This window comes from Dendrobium catenatum, unplaced genomic scaffold, assembly GCF_001605985.2.
Source record: "Dendrobium catenatum unplaced genomic scaffold, ASM160598v2 fragScaff_scaffold_1220, whole genome shotgun sequence".
In the NCBI taxonomy this organism is placed as follows: Eukaryota; Viridiplantae; Streptophyta; class Magnoliopsida; order Asparagales; family Orchidaceae; genus Dendrobium; species Dendrobium catenatum.
In genome coordinates this window covers 5,359,184-5,382,860 of record NW_021319682.1, presented here as the reverse complement: position 1 = coordinate 5,382,860, position 23,677 = coordinate 5,359,184, and the positions used below count along the sequence as shown (strand labels likewise).

The following is a 23,677-nucleotide window of genomic DNA, read 5'->3' as shown; positions in this document are numbered from 1 at the left end:
CAGGTTTGCATGGATATTGACAGGTATTTTTTTTAAAATATCATACCTTTTAATGTTGCTACATTGCTTGCCTACTTCAATATGCTGCGGTCTGTAGGATTGTATGGGAGAGGGTTGAAGGCACCTTCCATGTATGAGTTGCGAACATGGATTTTAAAGAAGGAGCTGCATAACACAGAGCGGAGCATTGATGAGATTAAAAGGACATGGATTGAGACTGGTGTAACCATTATGTCAGATGGATGGTCTAACAAGAAGAGCAGAAGCTTGATTAACATCCTTGTCAACAATTTTAAAATTGCGCAATATGAGGCTCGACTTAAGGCCCACCTTTGCGCAATTCCAGTAAAAAAAGCCTCAATGCTTACGCCTCGAGTTTTTTTTATGAGGCTTGCGCCTTAACTTGGTTGAGGCCCGCCTTGAAACCCGCCTCGCCTCATTGGCATGAGGCTTACGCCTCACGCTATATATATTAAACTTACATAAATCTTGAAGTAAATGTCCGACATTGGACTCTATAGGAGAGAATGAGAGAGAGCAGTTCACCATACTCATGATTCAAATGAAAAACCCCTTAGTGATTACAATGCTGATGACTTATGAGTTCTTATGTGATATGTCATTGATATTTATTTTTTGAAATTGGAATTATATGTTAATAAAAAAAATACTGGGATTTAGGAAAGATAGAATTTTGAGTTGAACTACATTTCATGTTGTCTTATTATTGAGATATTTTGATTTCACGTCATATCTTATGCTTTTTTATATTTTATATTATTCACTCATTAGTATATAAAAAAATTATCATTTTAGGTTTACGCAATCTGTTGATTTTGAGGCTTAAGCCTCAAAACGCCTTGAGGCTTACGCCTCGCCTCACGAATGAAAAACGCTTCAATACCCGAATACGCAATTTTAAACATTGGTTCTTACATTTGTGCACTGTAAATCTATAGGTTTGCATTTACCACATCTTATTTGACACTGCAGAGCCTGATGGAAGTGAGGCAAACTTTGGAAGCAATGTTTACATCAACTGAACGGCTTAACTCTGCTTGGGGAAAGAAAAGTGAGGGGAAGGAAATAAGAATGATTATTCTGAATGATAAATTTTGGGCTACTGTGACCTATGTCATATTGAGTACGAGATCCTTAGTGCAAGTACTACGCTTAGTGGATGCAGAGAAGAAACCAGCTATGGGTTTTATTTATAATGCTATGGATGAGGCCAAGGAGTTGATTGCACACAACTTGGGAGGAGAGGAGGCAAGTTATAGAGAGATTTGGGATATCATTGATGCTCGGTGGGAGGTGCAGTTACACCGTCATCTACATGCAGCGGCATATTATTTAAATCCTCAATTTCAATATTCAGAGAAGAAATCTTCAAACCCGGAGGTGAAGCTTGGTCTGTATCATTGTATGGAAAGACTAATACCGAAGCAGGCAGATAGGGAGCTTGCAGATTTACAACTTGTTCTATTCCGAAATAAAGAGGGTTTTTTTGTCTGAATGCAGCAAAAACAACTATTGTCAAACGGTCTCCAGGTATAGTTATTTTAGTAAATGCAAGATCCTTTATTCAGTTCTGAATTCTAATTATATTTTTTCTTCTTGAAAACGGATGAATGGTGGATCCAATTTGATGATTCCACTCCTGAGTTACAGAGTTTTGCTGTAAGAGTGTTGGGCCTCACTTGTTCTTCTTCTGGGTGTAAGCGAAACTGGAGTACATATAGTCAAATACAAACAAAGAGAAGAAATTGGCTATCAACACTCAGAATGAACTCCCTCGTATATATTATGCACAACAAGAGGTTAAGAGATAGGAGGTTGAGGAATAAGGGGTTGAAGGATGATGATGACCCGTTGGTGTGTGATGATGTGTCATATGATAATGAGTGGTTCATAGATGATGAGACAGATTTGCCATTATCAGACTTACAGCTAGAAGATCTAAATGTGGATGTCTTAAGGGGCAAAGCAGATCAAGTGGGCACATCCACTAGTTCCACACCACACACATCCACTAGCTCTGCAGCACAACAATCAAGTAAAGGTATTCCACAACTTCTTATATGATATCGCATTATATTTATATCAAGTGAGCAATTAACATGATAATGATCTTTTCTCTTATTGAACAGGGAAGAGAAAAGTGAGTCATATTGAAGATGATGATAATATGGCATTCATAGATACAATTGGAGAAGAAGATTCTCTTGAAGACCCATTTAGTGATAGGATATGATTGTATTTTATATGTTCTTTGTACTTTGGAAGTTTTGTTGAACTAATATTTTATGATTTTACTTTATGACATGATTTTATTGCATCTATTTTGTTACTTTCCACTATTTTCATATATCATTTAGATATTTTTATTGTAAGATAGAATATTGCTATTATTATCCTGCTAAATTCTTTAATTTCTCATTTACGCAATTCTGTGTCCGTGAGGCTTACGCCTCAGACCGCCTCGACGATTACACCTCGCCTCACGGACGAAAACCGCCTCGAGGCTTAATTACGCAATTTTAAACCTTGGCTACAAGAGTTTCATGAGAGCGTTGTTGGTGGTAATTCTTGTGTGTAGAAGACATATAAAAGATTGACAGCAGAAATAAATTAGAAGGGGATGCATAGGGAAGTGGAGGAGGTGGCTAGGTGTGAGATATACCAGTGAAATAAGCACATGGCTATAGCTCTCATGGGATTATTTCAACCCCTAGCTCTTCCATGCAAAGTATGGGAGGACACCATGAATTTCATAAATGAACTACCCTGATCTAAGGGGTTTACAATGATTCTGGTGGTGGATGACAAGTTGAGCAAGTATGCTCATTTCATTCCTTTACAGCACCCCTACAAGGCAATGACAATAGCAGCAGCATTCATCAAAGAGGTGGTTAGATTGCATGGGATCACATAGTCGATAGTTTCTAACCGGGATAAGGTGTTCCTCAGTTAGTTCTGGAAAGAGTTATTCAGGTTGTAGAGAACAATTTTAAAAAGAAGCATTGCTTACCACCCTCAAACAGACAGGCAGGCAAAGGTGGTAAACAAGAGCCTGAAGACTTACTTTTGGTGTTTTGCTTTAACAACATCTCGCTTGTGGGTCAAATTACTAGCATGGGCGTAGTACTAGTACAACATTTTATATCATTCAACTTCCCAGATGACCCCATTCAAAATATTGTACGAAAGAGACCTCCCACACTTAGTGCATTTGGGCGAAGGAGCACACCAGCCTCTTCAGTAGAGCAATACTTGGAGGAAAGACATAGGGTGTTGGAGAAACTAAGTGTGCACTTATTGAGGGCACAGCATATTATGAAGAAGCTGGCTGATGGATGCCAGAAGGACATCCATTTCGAAGTAGGAGAAAGGGTGTTCTTAAAGCTACGGCCCTACAGACAGAGTACAGTCGCCAACAGGAGGAATGAGAAGCTTGTCCTAAGGTACTTTGTCCCATACGAGGTATTGGAGAGAATTGGAGCAATGGCGTATCATTTTAGATTACCCTCGACTGCGACTATACATCTAGTGGTCCACGTGTCATAACTGAGGAGAACAATTAGGGATCATGCAGCTAGTTCAGAGTTATCTATGATATTGATAAAGGACTTAGAGATAGTATTAGAACCACTAGAGTTGAGGGGAGGTCGACAGGGAGAATAAGGGACTAAGGATGCACTATTTGAATATATTTAGGAGGGGGAAATTAGGCAAGGAATTAATTTGTGAGGGAGTTGTTTAGTAATTTGCTTTGTTATTTGTATGCTTTAAATAGAGAGGTTTACTCTAAGGTTAGAATATGTGTTGATTTTGCTGAATTTTGATTGTTCTTAGAAGTTTTGGGCTCTAGCCGGCGGCTAGGGATTTGGGAGAGCCGGATCTTCCTCTCCAATAGAAGATCAATTGTATCTTGTTTATTTTAGTTTGTTTCTTACATAGTTTCCTAATCGTTTCTTATATATGTTTTCTATTAAGTTTCCTTTTGTTTATGTTGGTTTATGTTTTATTGAAGGAAGTGTCCTGTTGCAAATATAATGTTCTCCTACTTGACTGTAGAATTTAGTTTACATCACAATTTCATACCTCTTTTTTCAAACAGCAAGAAGAACTCTTAAACAGCAGTTCACCTAGAGAAGTAAATGCCTGGAAGTTATGGTGCGAAGGTATTAACGCCAACTGAAAAGGCGTAGAAATTATGGCAACTTCACAGCTATTTGTTTTAATCAAAATTAGAAAACATGATTAAATTATGTGTCTAAGTTTTAATCCTGCCTCTTATCTATTTATCCTTCGGCTAGGGTGTAATTGTCCAAGATCTTGCATTCTTTTATTCTCGGAGACTTTATTAGCTTGTCAGGTGTACTATTGCACAGTTTTCAAACAATAAACAGGTTCGGGCTACATGATCTCGGTATAACTAAATCATATCTAACTGGCAACAGCTTTCTCACGATTCAAGACAAAGTAATTCAAGGCAAGAGTTCATCCTACAAAATATCATGCACTATTAACATATCAACAGAACATCACTTATGCGAGATAAAACCATAACATGATACATTGTCAATTGGTAACATCAATTATGGATATTGATTGTATCAATGGTTTATATATAACTTTTTCAAAGAGAATGATAAAAAAACAAACCTTCATCACAATACAGTCATCCAATTCCCCAAATTTGCTCATGTATTGCCTCAATCCTGCGGTGTCCACATCCCAAGGAATCCCAAGGACCTGTCAACAGAATCCACTTCAGAAATTATAAAGAATGGAAGACAAAAATAGAAAGCTTTGGTAGAGCAAGGGCTGGATACTAACCACGAGCTTGGTCGCCATAAAAGCAGAGAAGGGAAAGCCTGAAGAAAAACACACTCACTCCCACTCACTCTGACCAGATTAGAGCTCCACTCACTCCTCGAATCCTTTTCTCGCGTTCCTCTCAATCGCCCCTCAGAGGGAACTCATATATAAAAAACTAGCTATCCTCGTTCCTCTCTCAGGTCACCGCAATCTCTCAATGCCACACTCTCCTGCAGTACACAATACAGAGTAATTGTTCTTTCATACACATTCCTTCTCTAGGGCTTCTCTTCTTGGATTCTCGATCTATATCGGAGACGAGAAGAGGAAAAAATAGAAGAGGTGACGAGGAAGGCATAATTACTACGACTAGGGATGAGAAGATCGCAGGCTCCTGGTGACGCTCTTGCCTCGCTCGACGCTCCCCAGCTCTCGCCCCTGCCTTTCTCTCGCACTTTTTCTCGATCAATCTCGCTTACTCTCTCTCTCTCTCTCTGTCTCTCCGCACCGGCGTTTCGTTGCGCCAACACCTACACCTCCTCGCAGCTCGCATGCGCCTTTTGCCCTTTGGCTACTCTTTATATATGGGGGAATAGAAATACGCATTTCCATCATCAATTCGCACCGTTTGATCAATTAATTTCAGCCGTACGATTAACAAAACATCCGATGTTATTATCTCCATGCAAGCTACATGGTCAAATTAAAACATGTACAAACCTTATTTTACGCTCAAATTTCTTGTTGTGATTAATCATTTAATTGTGATCAACGCAGTATTTATTTGTATTTGAAATATCTTATAATAAAATACAAAAGTACTTTAATATGTTTTATTTGCACTCAATCAAATATATCATATGTTTTTAAATTACATTTTAATAATTTTATAATAAAAATATTCAGCCAAACAATCATTAATAAATCTAATTACACACTAAAATTTATTAACAGGCAGTATGATTCCATGCCTTGAAAGTTAAGAGAAGAAAAAAGAAAAAAATAATAATATTTTTTTAAGTAGAGAAATTACATAGCGGCCGAGAAGTTTTTAGAAAATTATATATATGAAAAAAATAATTTTAATTGATAAATCACAAGAAAATCTATCTAATCAAGCACAAATCTCAATATAATACTTTAATTAAAAATTTTCAAAATTAAATTTATGATCATTCAAATTTGAATTTCAATAAATATATAGTCGAACTAAATATCTCAATAAGATGAATTTGACGACACTTTAGGTGGTCTGATCCAAATACAAATGAGCCAAAAATTTTGTGCATGAAATATAGTTGGATACTCCATGACATTAATTGACTGTCCAAATAATCTCAGAATTAAAATGATTTATATGGAAACACAGTTCATCATCAAAGTACACAAAAGTACCTATTAGGAACTCATCTTCCTCGGGGATTCATATAGTGAATTTGATGTCCTTAAAGTTGTAGAATCATACTATCAAGTTGGCCAAAAGTGGAGTGGCATTAGAAGGTTAAAGTGTGCCCAACCTTCATGTATTCCTTGTATCATGTTAACAAGGGTGCCATCCTTAGAATAATAGTGGTTGGAGCAATGAGAAGAAAGGAAAAGAGACTGAGGAAAGAGGAAGATGAATGGAAAACAAAGAACATAAAGGGACATGATGAGGGAAAATGGCATATTTAAATAATATGATATTTTGGTGACAAACATCATGTCCTTCATAAATGTGCATATTAACAATACGGTATTTTCGTCATCATTAACATTGTGAAGTTTGTTTGCATTCCAAGAAAAGCAAAAGACCATGAATTTAAGGTAAGCCGCAAAAATAAAACTCAACATGCACAAACCCAACAAAACAAGCACATAAGAAAAAACATTCATAATAAATAAATAGCACATATGTATCAAAAATCTTATATACAAGTTGTATTTAGGCAAACACACCCCTCATTCAATATCTAGAAGAAATTTAAATATATGGACGAACAGTACATCATAAGAGATAACCATGCCCCTAATAAGCAGTTAGAGTATGAACTCGCCTCTAGATAAGAATTGGATTACCTATGAAGATTCCATGAATGTGCAAACAACTATCACTTCTTGTCACAACCCGGTCGGATATGACCTGATAAAGCACAGGTCATACCGTGTCCGATTGTAGCAAACTAACCAAGAACTAGTTTGAGAAGTACTGAAATAAAACTTACAATTTATATATTATACAAAGCCCCTACTGAATGCAATATAAGAAGAAGAAAACTACTGAATCTCAAAATGATTTTTTAATATCATCCAAAATATATACAATTTAAAATTTATCTATAACAACGCTTGTTAAAAAAGAGAATAACAAAATACAAGATAAGCTTGCAAAAATCAAAACTAACCAAAATATACTTACAGCACATATTGGAGTCTACTATCCAATTAAAATGCTTAGCTCACTTCTTACCTTTCCCCTTGACCAAAAATGAAAGTAGAATCACGAATAAACTAATACGGCTCAGTAGGCTATCGTAGCATAAAACATAAATCAATAATTGAAACCAAAAGAAAACAGAAAATATTGTTCTATAATTATAAAATAAAGTCAAGCATAAAAAAATTTTGATAACAAATCTCACTTTGAAAACCCACTAACTTCGGCATAATAACACTTCGGTAACATAATCCCATCTCGGCAGTCCACTGGCTCTAACATAAAAGAATCCCACCACGGTTGCTTCACTGGCGCCGCATAACAAAATCTCAACTCGGTCGCCCACTAGTGCCGCATAACATCTCATCACACATCACATCAAATCATAATTCTTTCATAGTTTTCAATGCATTTTATTAATTAAAATCTAATGAGATTAAATCCAAAAATTTTGAAAATGTCCTAACAGTAGACAATAGAAATACTACTAAGCAAAAATTCACAATTTTAAAATATAATAAAATTATCATAGATTGTGTAAAACGTCATTCTAAAGTTTTAATTGAACTAAAGTACCATTCTTTGATCTCAAAATAAATTTGTGTGTGGACAAAATGATTGCTTTTACAAACTCACCCATCAAAAATTTTTCAAAATATACTCAAAATTTTCATAATCTTAATCTCTATAACATATAAAAAGTTACTCAAGAAGTTTTACCAAAGCAAAATTATTCTCATTTTTTGGTAACAAAATTACAAATTTGATCAAAAAATGCCAAAAATATCAAATTAATGATAACTAAATTAAGTAAAATGTAACCTAACTCTAGACGAGCAAATTTTTTAACTGGGTTGATTGATAAAAATCACTCTACAACGATCAAATACTAGCTAATCTCCTTCCTTCCCTCTCTTTTCCTCTTAATTTCCCCAAAAATATTCTCTATTAAACTAAATGAAGAAAATGGATTAATGCTTAAGAAACATAAAATAAGTGCTTTTAGATTTTTTATAAAATAATAATAATCTAATCAATTTTTCATATAAAATTCATAGAAATTTATTTTGGGGATTAAAAAAATTATAGGAAAATATTTATAGAATATCTCATTTTATTTAGAAAATTATGATGAAATCAGTTAGCAAAATGGACACCTAACAGGCCCAAAAAACCCGTTTGTATCGATAGACACCAATTTCTTAAAAAATTTCAACAGTGCCCATAATTTATGAAAATTTTAGTGAAACTAAAACACAATAATACATATGTTATGGAGAAGATGATTTATAGCTTGGATTTATAATGACTCCTGAATAAATTTTTTACTGTTGTAAATAAAAATGTCTTTTTAAATTTTCTAAGTTATAACAATTCTTCTCTCAAAACTTGATCAAATTGTTAAACTCTTATGGGCTATCATAAAAATTTTCTCCCCTCTAAGACAGTAAGATTTTTTTATCCTTCTTGGCATTGGCTCTAACATTGACAAGTTGATCCTCAAGGGTGCATATCTGCTCTAGCACAAAAGCCAATTAATATTCAAATTGTCAATCTCAACATTTGGGTTGACAAATATACAATACTAAGGTTTCCTTTAGGACGGCTTTCTTATTGCTTCTTAAAGTGACTTTTTAATACAAAAATTTAAAATTTTTATATTAAAAATCTGCTTTAAGAAGCAGTAAGAAAATCGTCCCAAATGAAGTCTAAGTGGAATCACATGTGTCAAGTGCTTTAGATTAACAAGATTGATGACTACTTGAGTAAGTATTTATGGGTTGGCTACATAATGAGCTCACACCTAGCGGGACTGCTCATCTAGGCAACCAGAACAGTCTTTGCAATGATCATTGTGCTTTACTTCTCTATATCATCTCTGATCTATATTTCCATAGTCACACTTTTTGTATTAAATGAGAAGTTAGGAAGTTGAAATTCTATGTTCAAAAAACAAAGAGCGGCCTCGACAAGCAATTGCTGTATATCTTTTACCCATGGATAAGAATTATAGACTAAACAGACTCAATATTTCTGCTCTTACTCTACTATAGTGGGCAAGAGGCTTCTGATCGTAGTCCAATTCAAAGTTAGCTCTTGCTCTAATTGTGATGCCTTTTACTAAGTTTCTCATCTTTTCCTTGACAAAATGCAACATTTGCTCTTCACATTCACTTAGGCCATCTAAAGCTTGTGAATGAGCCATCAATGCAATTTGTGATTATCGAGTTCGCAACCCTTTGAGTAGGAGAATAGACCATCTCTGATGGGTGGGACTGATAAGTCTAATTGAAGTGGGTAAAAATGAAGAATGGTCTCAAGAAGGAGCCCTCACCCATATCTATAGATCACCACACCTATTGGATTTGGGGGACATCATGGTCAAATTGACATCATTATTGACATTATAAATGGGGCATCATTCTTAATGAGAGAATAAAATAGAATAGTTAAAACTATCATTTTCTCCCTTTTGTTTGGTTAAAATAATTAAAGTTTTTCTTTTTTTGATTCACTATTCAAAGTGGAAATAAAATAAATGATCTAAATTTATACCTTAATAATTAGATTTAGATGGAGTGAGTAAAAATGGTAGATCGAAAGAAGGGTTTAAAGATACCCGCCTAGAGTCAGTCGCCTCAATGATCTAATCTTCCATTTGCATTCAACACTTTCCCCTATTCTTTCTTAATAAATCTTTTCTCACAACTACTGCTCTCACCCACAATGCCAAACAATCTCAATTTTGCTTACAAACCCTTTCTGCATAGCCGAACTTTTCCTTCACAGAAATCGCACTATGCCGCTCCCTTATATAGGAGCAATTATTACGTCAGGTCACTTGACGCATCCAGAGACCAATCATCACGCGCCACGTCACCTGAAACTCGGTATTGCTCGGTATACATCCAGATTTCCAATTTTTTGTCCGGACGTAATAATTACTCCTATAATGTCCGAAATCAATGTTCCACTCACCCACAAAAGCACACTACCTATTTCTTCTTCGGTTCTTCCCTTCACTATGCCGAACAATACTACAGTAATTCCTGTGAATTCCGCACAATAGAATAGAAGTAGATGTAGCCCACACGTATCTGCTCTCTCACACCCATCTGTTTAAAAGCACCTATCCAAGAATAATACTAACCTAATATAAATTTAAATCTTTACTTAACCATTTTTATTTAACAATAATTTAACTGTTATTATTTAATTTAACAACAATTAATATTAACTTCAAAATTTTAGGATATACTTACATACCTAAAAATTTGGATCTGACACACTGAGTATCTCCTACTTACTAGGTGTGCACCTTTTGTTGAAGATAAGTTCTACGACGAATATATCAAACACAAGATCTTTTGATACATGTACCTCAAACATGCAAGCTCTTTTGAGGCGAGAGCCTCTGAGGTGAGATTTATTATTATGTGCAGAGTCCAGAGAACGTCTAGAGACCAATAAAAATGTGCCACATTGCTCAAAAAATGTACTTCGCTGGATACTGACTCGATACCGCTCAGTACCCAGCGTTTAACTAGATGAGAGAACCATCCGATGTCTGCACAGAATAGTACCTCATGAGGTGGATGCATCTTGGTTAGCGCAACTGTACTCTAGATAAATCCCTCTTGAGTGGAGTGAATGCTCAATTTGGTCAAGTTTCTCTAAGACGAGTTTGCTTGATCTCCTTTGATTCCTTATTCAGCTCCATAACTCACTCAAATCCGAGCATAGGGGTACACATTAAGGAGAGGCATTTATAAAGGTCAAAATTTCGGCACCATATTTTGATAAATTGTTTTATCAGCATGAATTTTAAAATAAACAAACAAACTTTATGATGTAAAAGATAAAAATTTTGAAAAGTACGCAATATTTCTTACATGATTACATTACATAAATCAATGTCACACTATACATAAACTCCACCCTGACAAATAGGGAATGGCTACTACTGTGCTTGCAAGCATGCCTTTTTAATAAATACAAGCCAAAAGAGAACCACGTTTTTCTCACAAAAACAGATACATAAAATTGCCCAGTAGATAAAATTTACAAAAAAATGTTATAATTTAGGCTTTGTTTGGGATGGATTTCTTAATGCTTTTTAAAGCATTTTATAGTAAAAAATTAAAAATTTTATACTAAAAAATTGCTTTAAAAACATTAAAAAATCCATCACAAACGAAGCCTTAATCTCTAGTAGTCTTATCGAAGTAAGCCGTGATTGATTTTAGCTTTCCATTTAAATAATTATTCTCGACCTGCAAGCAAAAAGCACGATTAAGCTTTAAAAAATCTGTAATGAAGGGATTTTAACAGGTCTTCCTAATGTTTTTACATGAATTATCTCAGAAAAGATGGCAAAGATTTAAAAAAAAAAAAAACTGCAGCTAAAAGCAAGGTCTCTCTCTCTCTCTCTCTGTGTATTATGGGATCCTGATATTGAAACTATCATTTTTATCTTTTTAAATGATGTTAGTCGTGATTGTAATAGAGAAGGGTAACGGTTAAAGAGATGCTATAATACCAGACATCATGAAGGAGCAAAATCAACAAGGAAACAATCAGAACAAAGTACCTCCAGGTTCCATGGAGGATCAGCTAACATAGAAAGGTCCACCAATTGGCTCAAATTCACATTTCGAGGAAGAAACATTACAACTTTAGCAGCAATCATGCTTGCAATTTTAAAAAGATAATACCTGATTCAACAAAGAAAAGTTATCGTAAAGGATAAAATTGTAATTAAAAAATTGCAAGAATAAACATGCAAGAAGGAAAAGACCAACCCATCACGAGGCCTGAGTAAACTCATATCATAAGCCTGCATTTTAGCATAATCTGGACCACCCCAAGGGGGAGACAAGAAAACAACATCACCCTAAATAGAAGCAAGTAAAAAATGTAAAAAAAAAATTATTCAGCCAATGAAAAAGAATAAGAGAGAACATTTATTATAGGATTAAAACACCTCAAAAAAAAAAAAATCAAACACTTGATTAATTGTATAAAAATCTCATTTTCATATGTTAGTTGATGGTTATTTTATACTAATTTATGAACAAGAATGCAGGGAAAATCAACTATAATTCCTTGCCATATTTTGATCTTGCAAACTATGTATTCCTCTCCTATTCTTTCGATCTCACTTTCCATTTTCAAGATTAAGGACTTTGTAATCGTAGGAAATAGAACTGAATCTTCATTCAACAACCTAATTGAGAGAGAGAGGGAAGGGAGAGAGAAAAAGAATGAGAGTGAGATTGTAGAGAGACAATGTATGAATAAAATTTGAGAGAGTTGAAGTGACATTCATCAATTTGTTGTCTAATTTCAAAAAGCAAATTGGTGGCCTTTGTGATTAGCATACACAATAACAGAGAGCGAATTGGCTCTTTAAAATATTAAATCCTCATTAGCCTTATTCCAAATATTTTGAGTGGACTTCAAGATAATCATCTTCATTAATTTTGATTGGACATTGATCAATTTTGCTCTTTTTCTACCCATGCTATCCTCACTTTAACTTTTTTTCCTACTCCCACAATAATTTTATCTACCCTTCTCAATAATGCATTTGTTGTGCAGAAGTCTATTATTCACTATATAATTCTTAAATAAATGCTATGCCACAATTTATCATATAACATATTTTCCCACTCTACATTTTATTATTTTGAAGTACATCAATCTCATCATTCTTAATTTTGTCACAGTTAACTAGATTATCAAAGACTTTTGATCGCCGCACTAGATCCATATATCATAGTGAGCATAATTATAATTTAATAAAATAAACATTTTTAGGTCCTCGTGAAACTATTCTATCACAGTGCTCTGAAAAAAGTCACCATTTTATACATCAAACCTTAAATATTAAATTTATAACCTATAATTAAAACCAGATGGTTCAAATGGTTGAATCATGAACTAATTCTCCGGCCACTCTAGTATCCTAATTGAACCAACACAGGAACGAGACTCGATCAAAATAAATGGAACCAAAGTTGAACCGCTGAACTACTGAATTGATTGAGATTTTATTGAATCAACCAAATACATTTAGAATCAAATTATCACCATTAACTATTGATCATACTATTAAAATTAATTTTTGACATAAAGGACTTAAAAATAAATAAAGGATTAAAATTTAAAAGATAAAATTGTTATATCTCAAGCATAAAAAATTGTAATAACATACTTACAACCTATCCCAATTCTTGATTTTTTTCCGACTCAAAGCCGAATCTCCAGCAACTTCAATGGTTCAACCTTTGCAAGTTCATTGATTGACTTTGCCCTTCAACTCCGGGCTTCAAAGGCTCACCAACCTCATAGAGACAGATTTTATCAACCTTCATAAGGTCTCAATCTGTGAATCGTGAATTTGTCGGTCTCATAACTTGATTAATATTTTTTTTTTTTTTTCATTTTGAGTTACATATTTCTACTTTCTTTGTAAAGATTTTTAATTCGTTAGACCGATCTAAATAGCAACAAAAATCTTTCTTTTTTTAATTTTTTTTTTATAGCAACAAAAATCTTTCATCCCATAACTACGACGCACCCACACTTTTCCTCATAGAGGCATGCTGTATCCAACACGACACGCGTCAGACGAATGTCCGACAAGCAAAAAATGTGTCCAATTAAAAACAGATAAAATACAAATTGGACACTCATTTTTTAAATATTTTATGATTTTTTAAATAAAATTTCTTGTGTTTAAATTTTTATTTATTTAAAATATAAAAAATAATTTTCTTATTCCTATCCACAACACCAAATTAATTATTCGCACTCAATACATCATTCATCAGATTTTCTCATTTTCATTTCTTTTTGACGGGTCGCGACTTTGGTTTCAGAATAATACTCGATATCATCTCAACATGGACGTCTGACGTTGTTACAACATCGACATTTCAAAACAATCTCAACATCAATATCTGACAGTCTTGACATTGATGCTCGACGCTAGCAATTTCTATACCCACAACTTGATAAGTCATCTTTGTCTGACGTCGTCTTAACATAGACAACCAACGCCCTTTTAACATTGACGACAGACGTCCTCTTGACATTAACACCCGATACTTACAGCATAATATCGATGCCCGACTTTCGACATCATTGTTGTCTACTCTATCAATGACTAATCCACAGCATAGACGTCCGACTCTTGACATCCTAATATTAATCATTTTAAACACAAATTTCAATTAAATGATTTATTATTTTTAATATTATACTTATTCAATTTTATATGCCATTTTTTAAAATATAAATATTCTAATAACATGTCCAACCCATATTCGTGTCCTATATTTTCAATAATTGTCGTGTCTTGTATTCGTGTCTTATATTCGTGTCATGTCATATCCGAGTTGTCGTGTCCGTGCCTGTGTATCTAGTAGACCCAAAAATATGAATCTCTTGAACATAAAAAAATTATAGAATAAGCCCTCTATGTTCCCCCCCCCAAAAAAAAAAGCTTAACTACTATACCCATTCCAATAATATCTACTTTTATTGCTCTCTCACCCCATTCCCATATTCATACTTCTCATCTATGCCTAGAAGCACCAACCAAATCCTCCTCAAGCCTTAGCTGACTTCCCCTCTTCCCCTTAGTCTCTAACAACCCTACACCACTCCCCATCTCTATTTCTCCCATCAACCCCCTGAACTCCCGCTCCTTTGCTCATTGTCCCTAGCACTGCCAATTGCCAACCAACCACCTACGTCCTCATCCACCACCAACCCCTCCATGTCGCTCCACCATCTCTTCCTTCAATCATCCCCGTCTTCCCTAGTTGCCATCATGCTAGCAGCCACTAGCCTCTACAAACGCCAGTGCCCTAGCCTCCATCACCACGCTTACACCTCACTCTGTTTTTCTTTCTCTTTCTCTCTTATCTCCAGCTTCTCTCCTTTCTCCCACTTCACCCCCTCTCTCTCTCTCTCTCACTTTCTATCCCTCTTTGTAACTCTTTCACACTTTTTGTCCTCTCTCTTTCTCACCCACTTCTCTCTCCCTCACTCTCTTTGTCCTTTTTACCTGTGGTGTATAAAGTGCATTTATCTCACCTCGCCAAGTCCTCACCATCGTATCATCATCATCTACTTCTTATGCAAAAGTATAAAACATACAACATTCAAAACTTTCAAAAATATTGATTGCAACACATTTGGCGCAATGAGCAAAACCTGTATGCAATTTTTTTATTACGATATGGGCAACTTATAAGCGACAATCACAGCACAATGAATAAGCCATGTGTGCACTTTTCTTAATCTCAAATCTCTCGTATGGATCTCCCATGTGCCCCTTTATTGGCACGATAAGTTTTAAAAATAACAATTTTGTTTCTTCAAACACTACCTATGTGCAACTTTCTTAGCATGGTGGGCAGGTCCAGACTCCCCGTATCTGCCCACTACAGGGGCAGATACTAGGAGATTGTTGAAATTTATACTAGTAAAGAACCTAAAAAAGAATAAATTAAAAATGTCATGCAAAAAAAGCAACTAAAAATGAAAATGATAAACACAAAACACGCAATTTGAACAATATGAAACATAGATTGTGGCATGCATCATGATGAATCAGGATGAAATTTAAACAAACACAAAACTTATAGTAGTTCATAGTGGTAACAAAAGTTTTTCTCACTGAATTTCAACTATTTATTGACATATTTTCTCGCCGAAAATTGCCTGTTTTCTTGTTGTGCATCTATTTTGATAAACTAGTGGTAATCAAGTTTAAGCTATAAGATCTTCATTTTATTATGATATTAAATAAACAAAAAAGTACCTTGCTTAGTGGTATAATATTCAATAATCAAAGTATTTCCTTGCTTCGTGATGTGCATTTTTATCTTAATCTTATACAGTGGTGTGGCATCATGTACTTTAGAATATGCTTATTTTAACATGCATCAAATACCTTTTGTTGTGGTTAGGAATATGTAAGTTTTGAGACTTTTGGTATCATTAAATTCCATAGCCATGATATAATTAAGGAATCTTCTACATCCAATGTCAAAAACCAAGATCAACATTGCTTGGTATGGGACCAATCAAGCAACCAAACTTTCTCTTTCTTTGAGAAATATTTTCACAATCTAGACCAAATAAGGTGATTTCTTCCATTCAAATTTAATGATGATTGACAATTTTGGTACTCACCTGCTAAGGTTTGATTCGGGCTTTTTGATTGATCAACAAATTCTAATATAAAAGATATTTTCTTTAAAGAGAAAATTTTCCTCTTTTGAAAGTTGGTAGTTGCTTTTGATGGAGCAACGATGCTTAAAATGGAGCAATAGGTGGAGCCGTGGAGGCAATGATGGATCAAGGAGGCAAAAGATTGGGAGGGAAAAAAGAATTTTTGGGGCTGCTCAAATAAAAAAATTGAAGAAATATATTCAAGATTCCTTTATTTCTAGAGCTGTAATATCATGAAGAGATGAAAAATGATTGAAATTTTGTGTATTTCATCAAGAGTTTTCCCCTCTATTTATACAGTAGAATTCTATGCTACTATTAGTAACTTCTACATAACATTAGAATTAAGAAAAATACTCCATAGCTTGCACACAATTATTTTCCGAAGAGAGATTTCTGTTCCCTTCAAGAGGCCTATGGATTGTCAACTTGTCAACAATAATGGACTACTAGCATTAAAATCCCATGGATTGAAAAGTTGGCCTCTAAAATTACCAACACTTGGTGATTCTATTCATTGTGCTAGGGCTGTCAACATTTGACCCGACCCGAAAACCCGAACCGAAAATTTCGGGTTTGGGTCAACCTGAACCCGAATATATATATATATATATATATATATATATATATATATATAAAACACATGTTATGTTCAATGAATCTGAGAGCACATGTAAAGACCTGCAACACCTACTTCTAAGCTGCATAAAACATGATCCCCTTAACCATCTCATTGTTACAACTAGAGGTATAAACAAGTTAGAGCCAACTATCTGCCTAATTGAGTTAAGCTTGTTTAGTCCTTATTGAGCTCAAGCTCGGCTTGATTGCTCAAACTCATTTGGAAAGCTAGAACTTGGCTCAAATGTTGAACTTGATTTATTAGTTTAAATTAATTTTTTTAATATGGAATTAATTTTAAAATGGTAAAATATATTATATAATGTTAATTTAAATTAAATTTTAAATATATTTTTATTAATCGAGCGGCCCAATGAACTCATTTAACATACGAGCTCAAGTAGAGGCTCAAGTTCAAACTCTTGGCTCGATAAATTCGACTCACTAACGAGTCGAGCTCAAGCTGGCTTGCGAGCCGGCTCAGCTCACTTATGCCATAGTTGCAAATGCTGCCCCTCTCCCTTGCATGGGTTCAGTCCAACATAGCTAAAAGAGCAAAAGTATTATAAGAGCTTGAATAAATGTGAAGCACAATCAATTTGACGACATAGTGAACAATCTTCTCTATGAGGTATAAAAGGAGGTCTACACAACAATCTCCCCTCCTCCCTTTATAATTCTTTCTTGCCATCTCAATCTTCTCATATGTTAATTCGCCAAGATACTTTTGTCCAGAGAAAGCAAAGCTAGACTATAACATCCATTTTCTTCTTTTTATTTAGGGTGTGGAATTCCCTTTATGTTGTTGTCAATTCAAATGTGTTTTCTTTAAAACCTATAAATCTAGTTCAAAAGTATCACATACACCCAAGTTTCTTTGCATGGAGAAAAAGTCCTCACTCGCTTAAGTATTACCCTCATAAACACCAATTATTCCTTCTTTCTAAGCATAGGTAGGAGGCCTCAATATACATTACCTAGCACCCCTCCCTGTCATGTTTCTTCATTATCATTATAATCAATGAATTATGTTGACTCAAACATCAAATCCACTATAAAACTCCACACTTCCTCTTATATATAACTCAGAAATAATTCAAACAAGGAACTCTCAAGTGAAATTATATACAATCAACTAGACAAAAAATATTCACTTCTCTAATTACCCACGACTCGCAAGGAAAATGCCTAACATATAAAAAACATTTTAAACAAACAATTGAAGTGAGCATACCAATATTTCAACAAAAAAAGGTAGCACGAATCATATAAGATAGAAAGTAATATTGCTCAAGGTATGTATCGTAGCAAAAATTATATAAATTCCATATAAAGCTCATTTGAATGGGAAGCAAGTAAATGGCCAAAATTGCGATGTATGTGTGGACCAATCAGAGCAACATAGCGATCAAACACAATGTCATTGCTCAAACTAATATCATGTCATATCACCTAGTGGGACTTACTATTCCACATCACGCCATGTTAACATGCTCCATGAATATGTGATCGTCATGACATGTGATGCCCTTTAGACTTGCTGAATCATTTAGATTTGATCATCCATGTCAGAACCCAATTGATTATCTTGCAAGTGCTATTTTACATGAGGCACTCCATGGAATTACCAAATTAATGATTGTCAAAGAGAAAGTTTATGTTATATCATTAACTAAATATGCCCATATATAGAAAAATAATAAAAGAAAAGGATAAAGAATAAGAAGGACAATATTCTCAATTATTAGGATATATTACAAAAATAAAATATATTTTTAATCTAATAACTTTTCTACAATAACACTACTCCCTGCAAGCTAGGGCATATATATTAGTAAGCTCATTACAAAGACTAGAAAACGAAGAGTTCCTAAAGCATTCATAAAAATATCATATAATTATTCTAATTATCCTTTGTACTAATTATCCTTTTTGATAGGACGGCATCTAATGAACTCACAATCCACTTTAACATGTTTGTTTCTTTCATAGCTGCAATGCAAATAGTTGCTTAATTATCATAGTTAAGGATCACAGACTATGTTATAAAGAAGTTGAACTATTCCATTAGAGTTTTAATCCTCATCATTTTGCATGTAGAATGAGTCATGCCCATGTATTTAGCTTCAGAGTTGGATACTGCTAAAACAATTTATTTCTTACTTTTTACATGGCATGAGATTTCCATCTATAAGGTCACAGCATCCTGAAATAGCCTTTTCTAATATTCAATAGATCCAACATAGTAAACATCGATATAAGCTTTAGTCCTTCAGTCATTCTGTTTTTAATTGATGAAACATTTTAACGGAGATTTTTTATAAATCTTAAACTTATATAATATCCAAGTTTTCCTTATTTGGGTTTTGATTATTTTGAATTATGAAGCAACCAAGAAAGGATACATCAGGTAAACTAAAAATCAGATATACAAGCTTGCCAACTAGATGCCTATTTTGAGAAAACATATTCAGAGCCTTTATCATTCTTGTATGATTGCAGGCTGGCCATCGAAGAATTAATAGGCTTACACCCAAGAAGACTAGCTTCTTAAAGAAGGCATTTACTATAATTTCTTTAGAGAGAGAAACATCTTCTTCATCATATGTAAACTTAATAACAAGAAGACAAACTTTGGAGGTTGCGGAGTATGCATAAAGAAGCATATGTTGGAAAAATTCCGCATGACAGATAAATGGTTAAGACTTAGCAAAACAGTAATGCCTTTTTGAGATTATAAAGGGGAAAATTTAATTGATTCTCAAAATAATTTGTGCCTTTATATAGATGAACACGAATAATAGAAAGGGAAGGATTTAATATTAAATATATTCTCAATGAAGAGAATATTATTGCATAATAATGATAAAATAACCTCATTAAAATTTTTCAATCTAAAATATCTCCATGATAACACATTTTGCAAGCAAGCAAAAAAAAAAAAAACAAGTAGATAGAAGATCCCAATAAAGCCCACATCGCAATTACTTTATCATGAATTATTATAGTTGCCAGTTCATATTATATACAAATATTTCAAAGGGAAGGTGTGCATCCAAAATTGTAACCATGTAAACAGACATTCATTTAAATTAAAAAGGAATGTGAGATATTCTGATGAAACAATTGGATCCATAATAACTAAATAAACTCCATGCTAAAATTATCCATATATGAATAAATACACAAGTCAAATGGAAAAGATGTTTTTAGTAAGAGAAATTGCACAAATTACCTTTAAGCTAGGAGCTATCTCGAAAAAATCACCCTTTATGAAATCAATCCTCTCACTGACTTCATAAATAACAGCATTTTGCTGTGCGTACTCAATTTTTTGTGGGTCAACATCAATCGCAATGACATGATTACTCCTGAAATAAAATTATTTAGAAATTAATTTAATAGAGCATACAACAAAAAGTTATCTTGGCACTAAAAATATTTGTTGATGATAACATTTACAAAAAACACTACACCTTTTTTTTTTTAAACACTACACTTAATGCAACTCATTCTGCAGCTATAAGCCAAAAATTACTTTCAAGATACATATTATTTGAAAAAAAAATTATGATATCAGTCTTCTAACTTCATCAATACCAGCATATACTGTGTAATCAATTTTATGCAGATTAACATCAATTTAAATGTCATGATTGCTCCTGAGATAAAATTATTTCAGAATTACCTAGAAGTAACATAAATGGCTATAAGTCACTTCATCTTCAATTTTGGACAATCTGCTTGAAATTTCATGTCGCGTTGACTTTTAATTATACATCATAACCATTTAGTTATATATCCGCAATACATTTTTAAAAATTTGAATTTAATTATTTTGATGGACTTTTAAATGTATATGAATTACTTCTAATACTTTAACATACATTTTGGCGTAAGTTACTAGTAAGAAAAAATGGAATAAGAGAATAGTCTGCAGTTTCATCAACTTTTAAGCATTTTTGGGCAAGATGTTACTCAAAAGTTATCATTTTGAATGGATTTTTAGGATATGTACTTTATTTCTAATAAATAATTTAAAATTATTTATTTCTTATCACTATCTCTTGAAGGCATCAATTGAGAAATACTTCAAACTACAAGAGCATTATTTTCAAACCTCATAAAAAATTCATATGGATATTAACCAGAAAAAGTCAAGCTCTATTGCTAAATAATTATAAAGATGTAACAACAAAATTAAAATCATGGTGCTTTGCCATTAGAAATCATAAATGGCATAAATAATTCTAAATCAACTAATATCCGACCATGAATTACATGCCAATAGGTACCACAAATCATGCCCTTTGCCAATTGGTCTCAAAACATCAATTTTTGCATCAATTGGCATAAGAGCATAATCCAGCATCATTTAGATGCATATTGAGACAATAAATATAACAAAAAATTTGAAGTGGACAAAGCATAAGATTTTGTCATCACAAATATAATACTAACCTCATGGCAAACTGAATTGCATTTCCACCAACTCCAGTGAAGCAATCAATTATAGTTCCAGAGCCGCATCGAACTGCATGATGCTTAGCAATTAATTCAGGTGTTACAGAAAACCAGCTTTCCTCATCCATCTTTATACCATAATCAAATCTAGAAAATAAAGAGTATCTTTGGCGCCAGTACTTGACTAAACTATCAGAGAGATACTCTGTGCGTTCTTGCAGTTTCTCTGAGAAGTTGTCAAATAAAGATTTAAAAGTGTTAAATTGATACTTAAAAAAAAAAACTTCTTAGATAAGAAAAAGTAAAATATGGCATCAAAACTCAACAGTTCAATAAGAAAATATACAACAAAAATACTAAATCCATTCTACAAAAGACTTTGAGCATAAAGTACAATAAGCATACAAGTTATTCATAAAAGGCATAACTCTCATCAATATTATAATAATTCATTAATTGCATGAGAGCATTATTAGGAAATGATAAAAACGCAACGGCTACTCTGGACGATGCATTTATAAGATGCTTTATTTTGGTTGGAGCAAGGTGAAATTAAGCCTGCATATAAGAGCTCACCATTTATTATATTATTATCATCATCGTCCTTATCCCAACTATTTACGTTTCAAATTATTAATCCTCATTTTATATTCATACTTATTAAGTGTTGATTGAGATATGTAAACTGTTATTTTCAAATTATTTAACGTTAGTTTTTTCATTCTATGATCCTATCCTGACAATAATTTATTTACTAATCTAACTGATGCATTTTTTTTTTACTTTTTGTTGTACACATCCAGACCACAAAAGTTTAATTTTAATTATTTTGACTTCAATAATAATTTTAATATTTTCTTTAACAAAAAATTTTCAAAATAGTCCCTAGATTACTCATGTGTGGCCAATTTAGTTCTAGAGTATCACATTGCTCTAATTTAGTCCTTCAACCATGTAAAGTTGATTGAAAATCCCTTATCTTGTAATTTTGCTATAAAATTGATCCCAAATTAGTCTCTTGACTATACATAATTAACCCAATTTCAATTTTGTATAGTCGAGAGATTAATTTGAAGCAACATGATACATTGACGCCAATATAACTATATACGAATATTTGAGTGGACTCTTTTGAAGTTTACTCATTTTCTTTAATATAATTATTCATTAATTTACCTTTCCTAATTTTGTCACACATCCATCTTAACATTTTGACTCCAGTCACATTAAGCTTAGATATTAACATTTTTTTAAAGCCAATCACTCAAATCCATAAAACGTCGTCAGTTTAATTATTATTTTCTAAAAATTAACACTAAGCTCCATAAGATTATGTTATTACACAAAACACATGAGCCATTTTTTAATATTAAATATCCAATCTTAACACTTGAAGTTCTATCCACATTTATATCTAAATATTTATGTATAATAAATCTAAGTTATTTAAAAATATCACACCTTGGTATCATCATATATTTTAATAATACAACAATAACATCAACCTTTATCCCACTACGTGGGGCGGGTTACATAAATCTTTTTTCTCCATTGGTCTTGTTAAAAGTTAAATTCTCATTTAAATCTTTATTTCTAACCAAATCTTTTTAAGTCTACTTCTACCTTTCTTAACATAATAAAATTTAATACATCTACTTTCCTAACTGGGTCATCGGAAGGCTGTCATTTTATGTGACCAAACCATCTAAGGCGACTCTCTCTAATGTTATCTTCCAGTGGAGCTACTCCACCCTTTTCACGTATATGCCATTTCATATCCTGTCTCTAAGAGTAAATCCACTCATCCACTCGAGCATCTTCATTTCTACAGCACTTAACTTAATATTATGCTTCTCTTTAATGGCCAATATTCTGCACCATAAAGCATTGCAGGTCTAGCCACCATCTTATAGAATTTTCCCTTAAGTTTGAAGGGGGCTTTTCTATCACACAACAAGCCTGATGCATTCCTCCACTTCAACCATCCAACATGAATTCTACTAATAGTATCCCCATCTATTTCACCATCACTCTGAATAATAGATCCAATATATATATATATATATATATATATAATGACTTGATCGCCCAAAGTCACAATCC

At 33.3% G+C, this 23,677-nt stretch overlaps 2 protein-coding genes across 2 annotated transcripts in view; both read right to left on the bottom strand.

Annotated features, from left to right (window-relative positions):
- LOC110101230 (DAZ-associated protein 1) overlaps nucleotides 1–5,241 on the bottom strand; it is a 37,487-nt gene extending 32,246 nt beyond the window's left edge. Inside the window, exons 1-3 of the mRNA XM_020829031.2 lie at nucleotides 5,189–5,241; nucleotides 4,843–5,054; nucleotides 4,669–4,758 (exon numbers count right to left, since the gene is read on the bottom strand). Coding sequence (XP_020684690.1) covers nucleotides 4,669–4,758; nucleotides 4,843–4,860 — 108 coding nt within the window. The 5' untranslated portion in view covers nucleotides 4,861–5,054; nucleotides 5,189–5,241. The remainder of the gene's footprint in view (nucleotides 1–4,668; nucleotides 4,759–4,842; nucleotides 5,055–5,188) is intronic.
- Nucleotides 5,242–11,442: 6,201 nt separating this feature from the next.
- The window catches only part of LOC110101263 (trimethylguanosine synthase-like), a 27,154-nt gene continuing 14,919 nt past the window's right edge, over nucleotides 11,443–23,677 (bottom strand). Inside the window, exons 7-11 of the mRNA XM_020829082.2 lie at nucleotides 21,572–21,800; nucleotides 20,346–20,481; nucleotides 12,043–12,134; nucleotides 11,832–11,955; nucleotides 11,443–11,514 (exon numbers count right to left, since the gene is read on the bottom strand). Of these exons, the coding sequence (XP_020684741.1) occupies nucleotides 11,443–11,514; nucleotides 11,832–11,955; nucleotides 12,043–12,134; nucleotides 20,346–20,481; nucleotides 21,572–21,800 (653 nt within the window). The remainder of the gene's footprint in view (nucleotides 11,515–11,831; nucleotides 11,956–12,042; nucleotides 12,135–20,345; nucleotides 20,482–21,571; nucleotides 21,801–23,677) is intronic.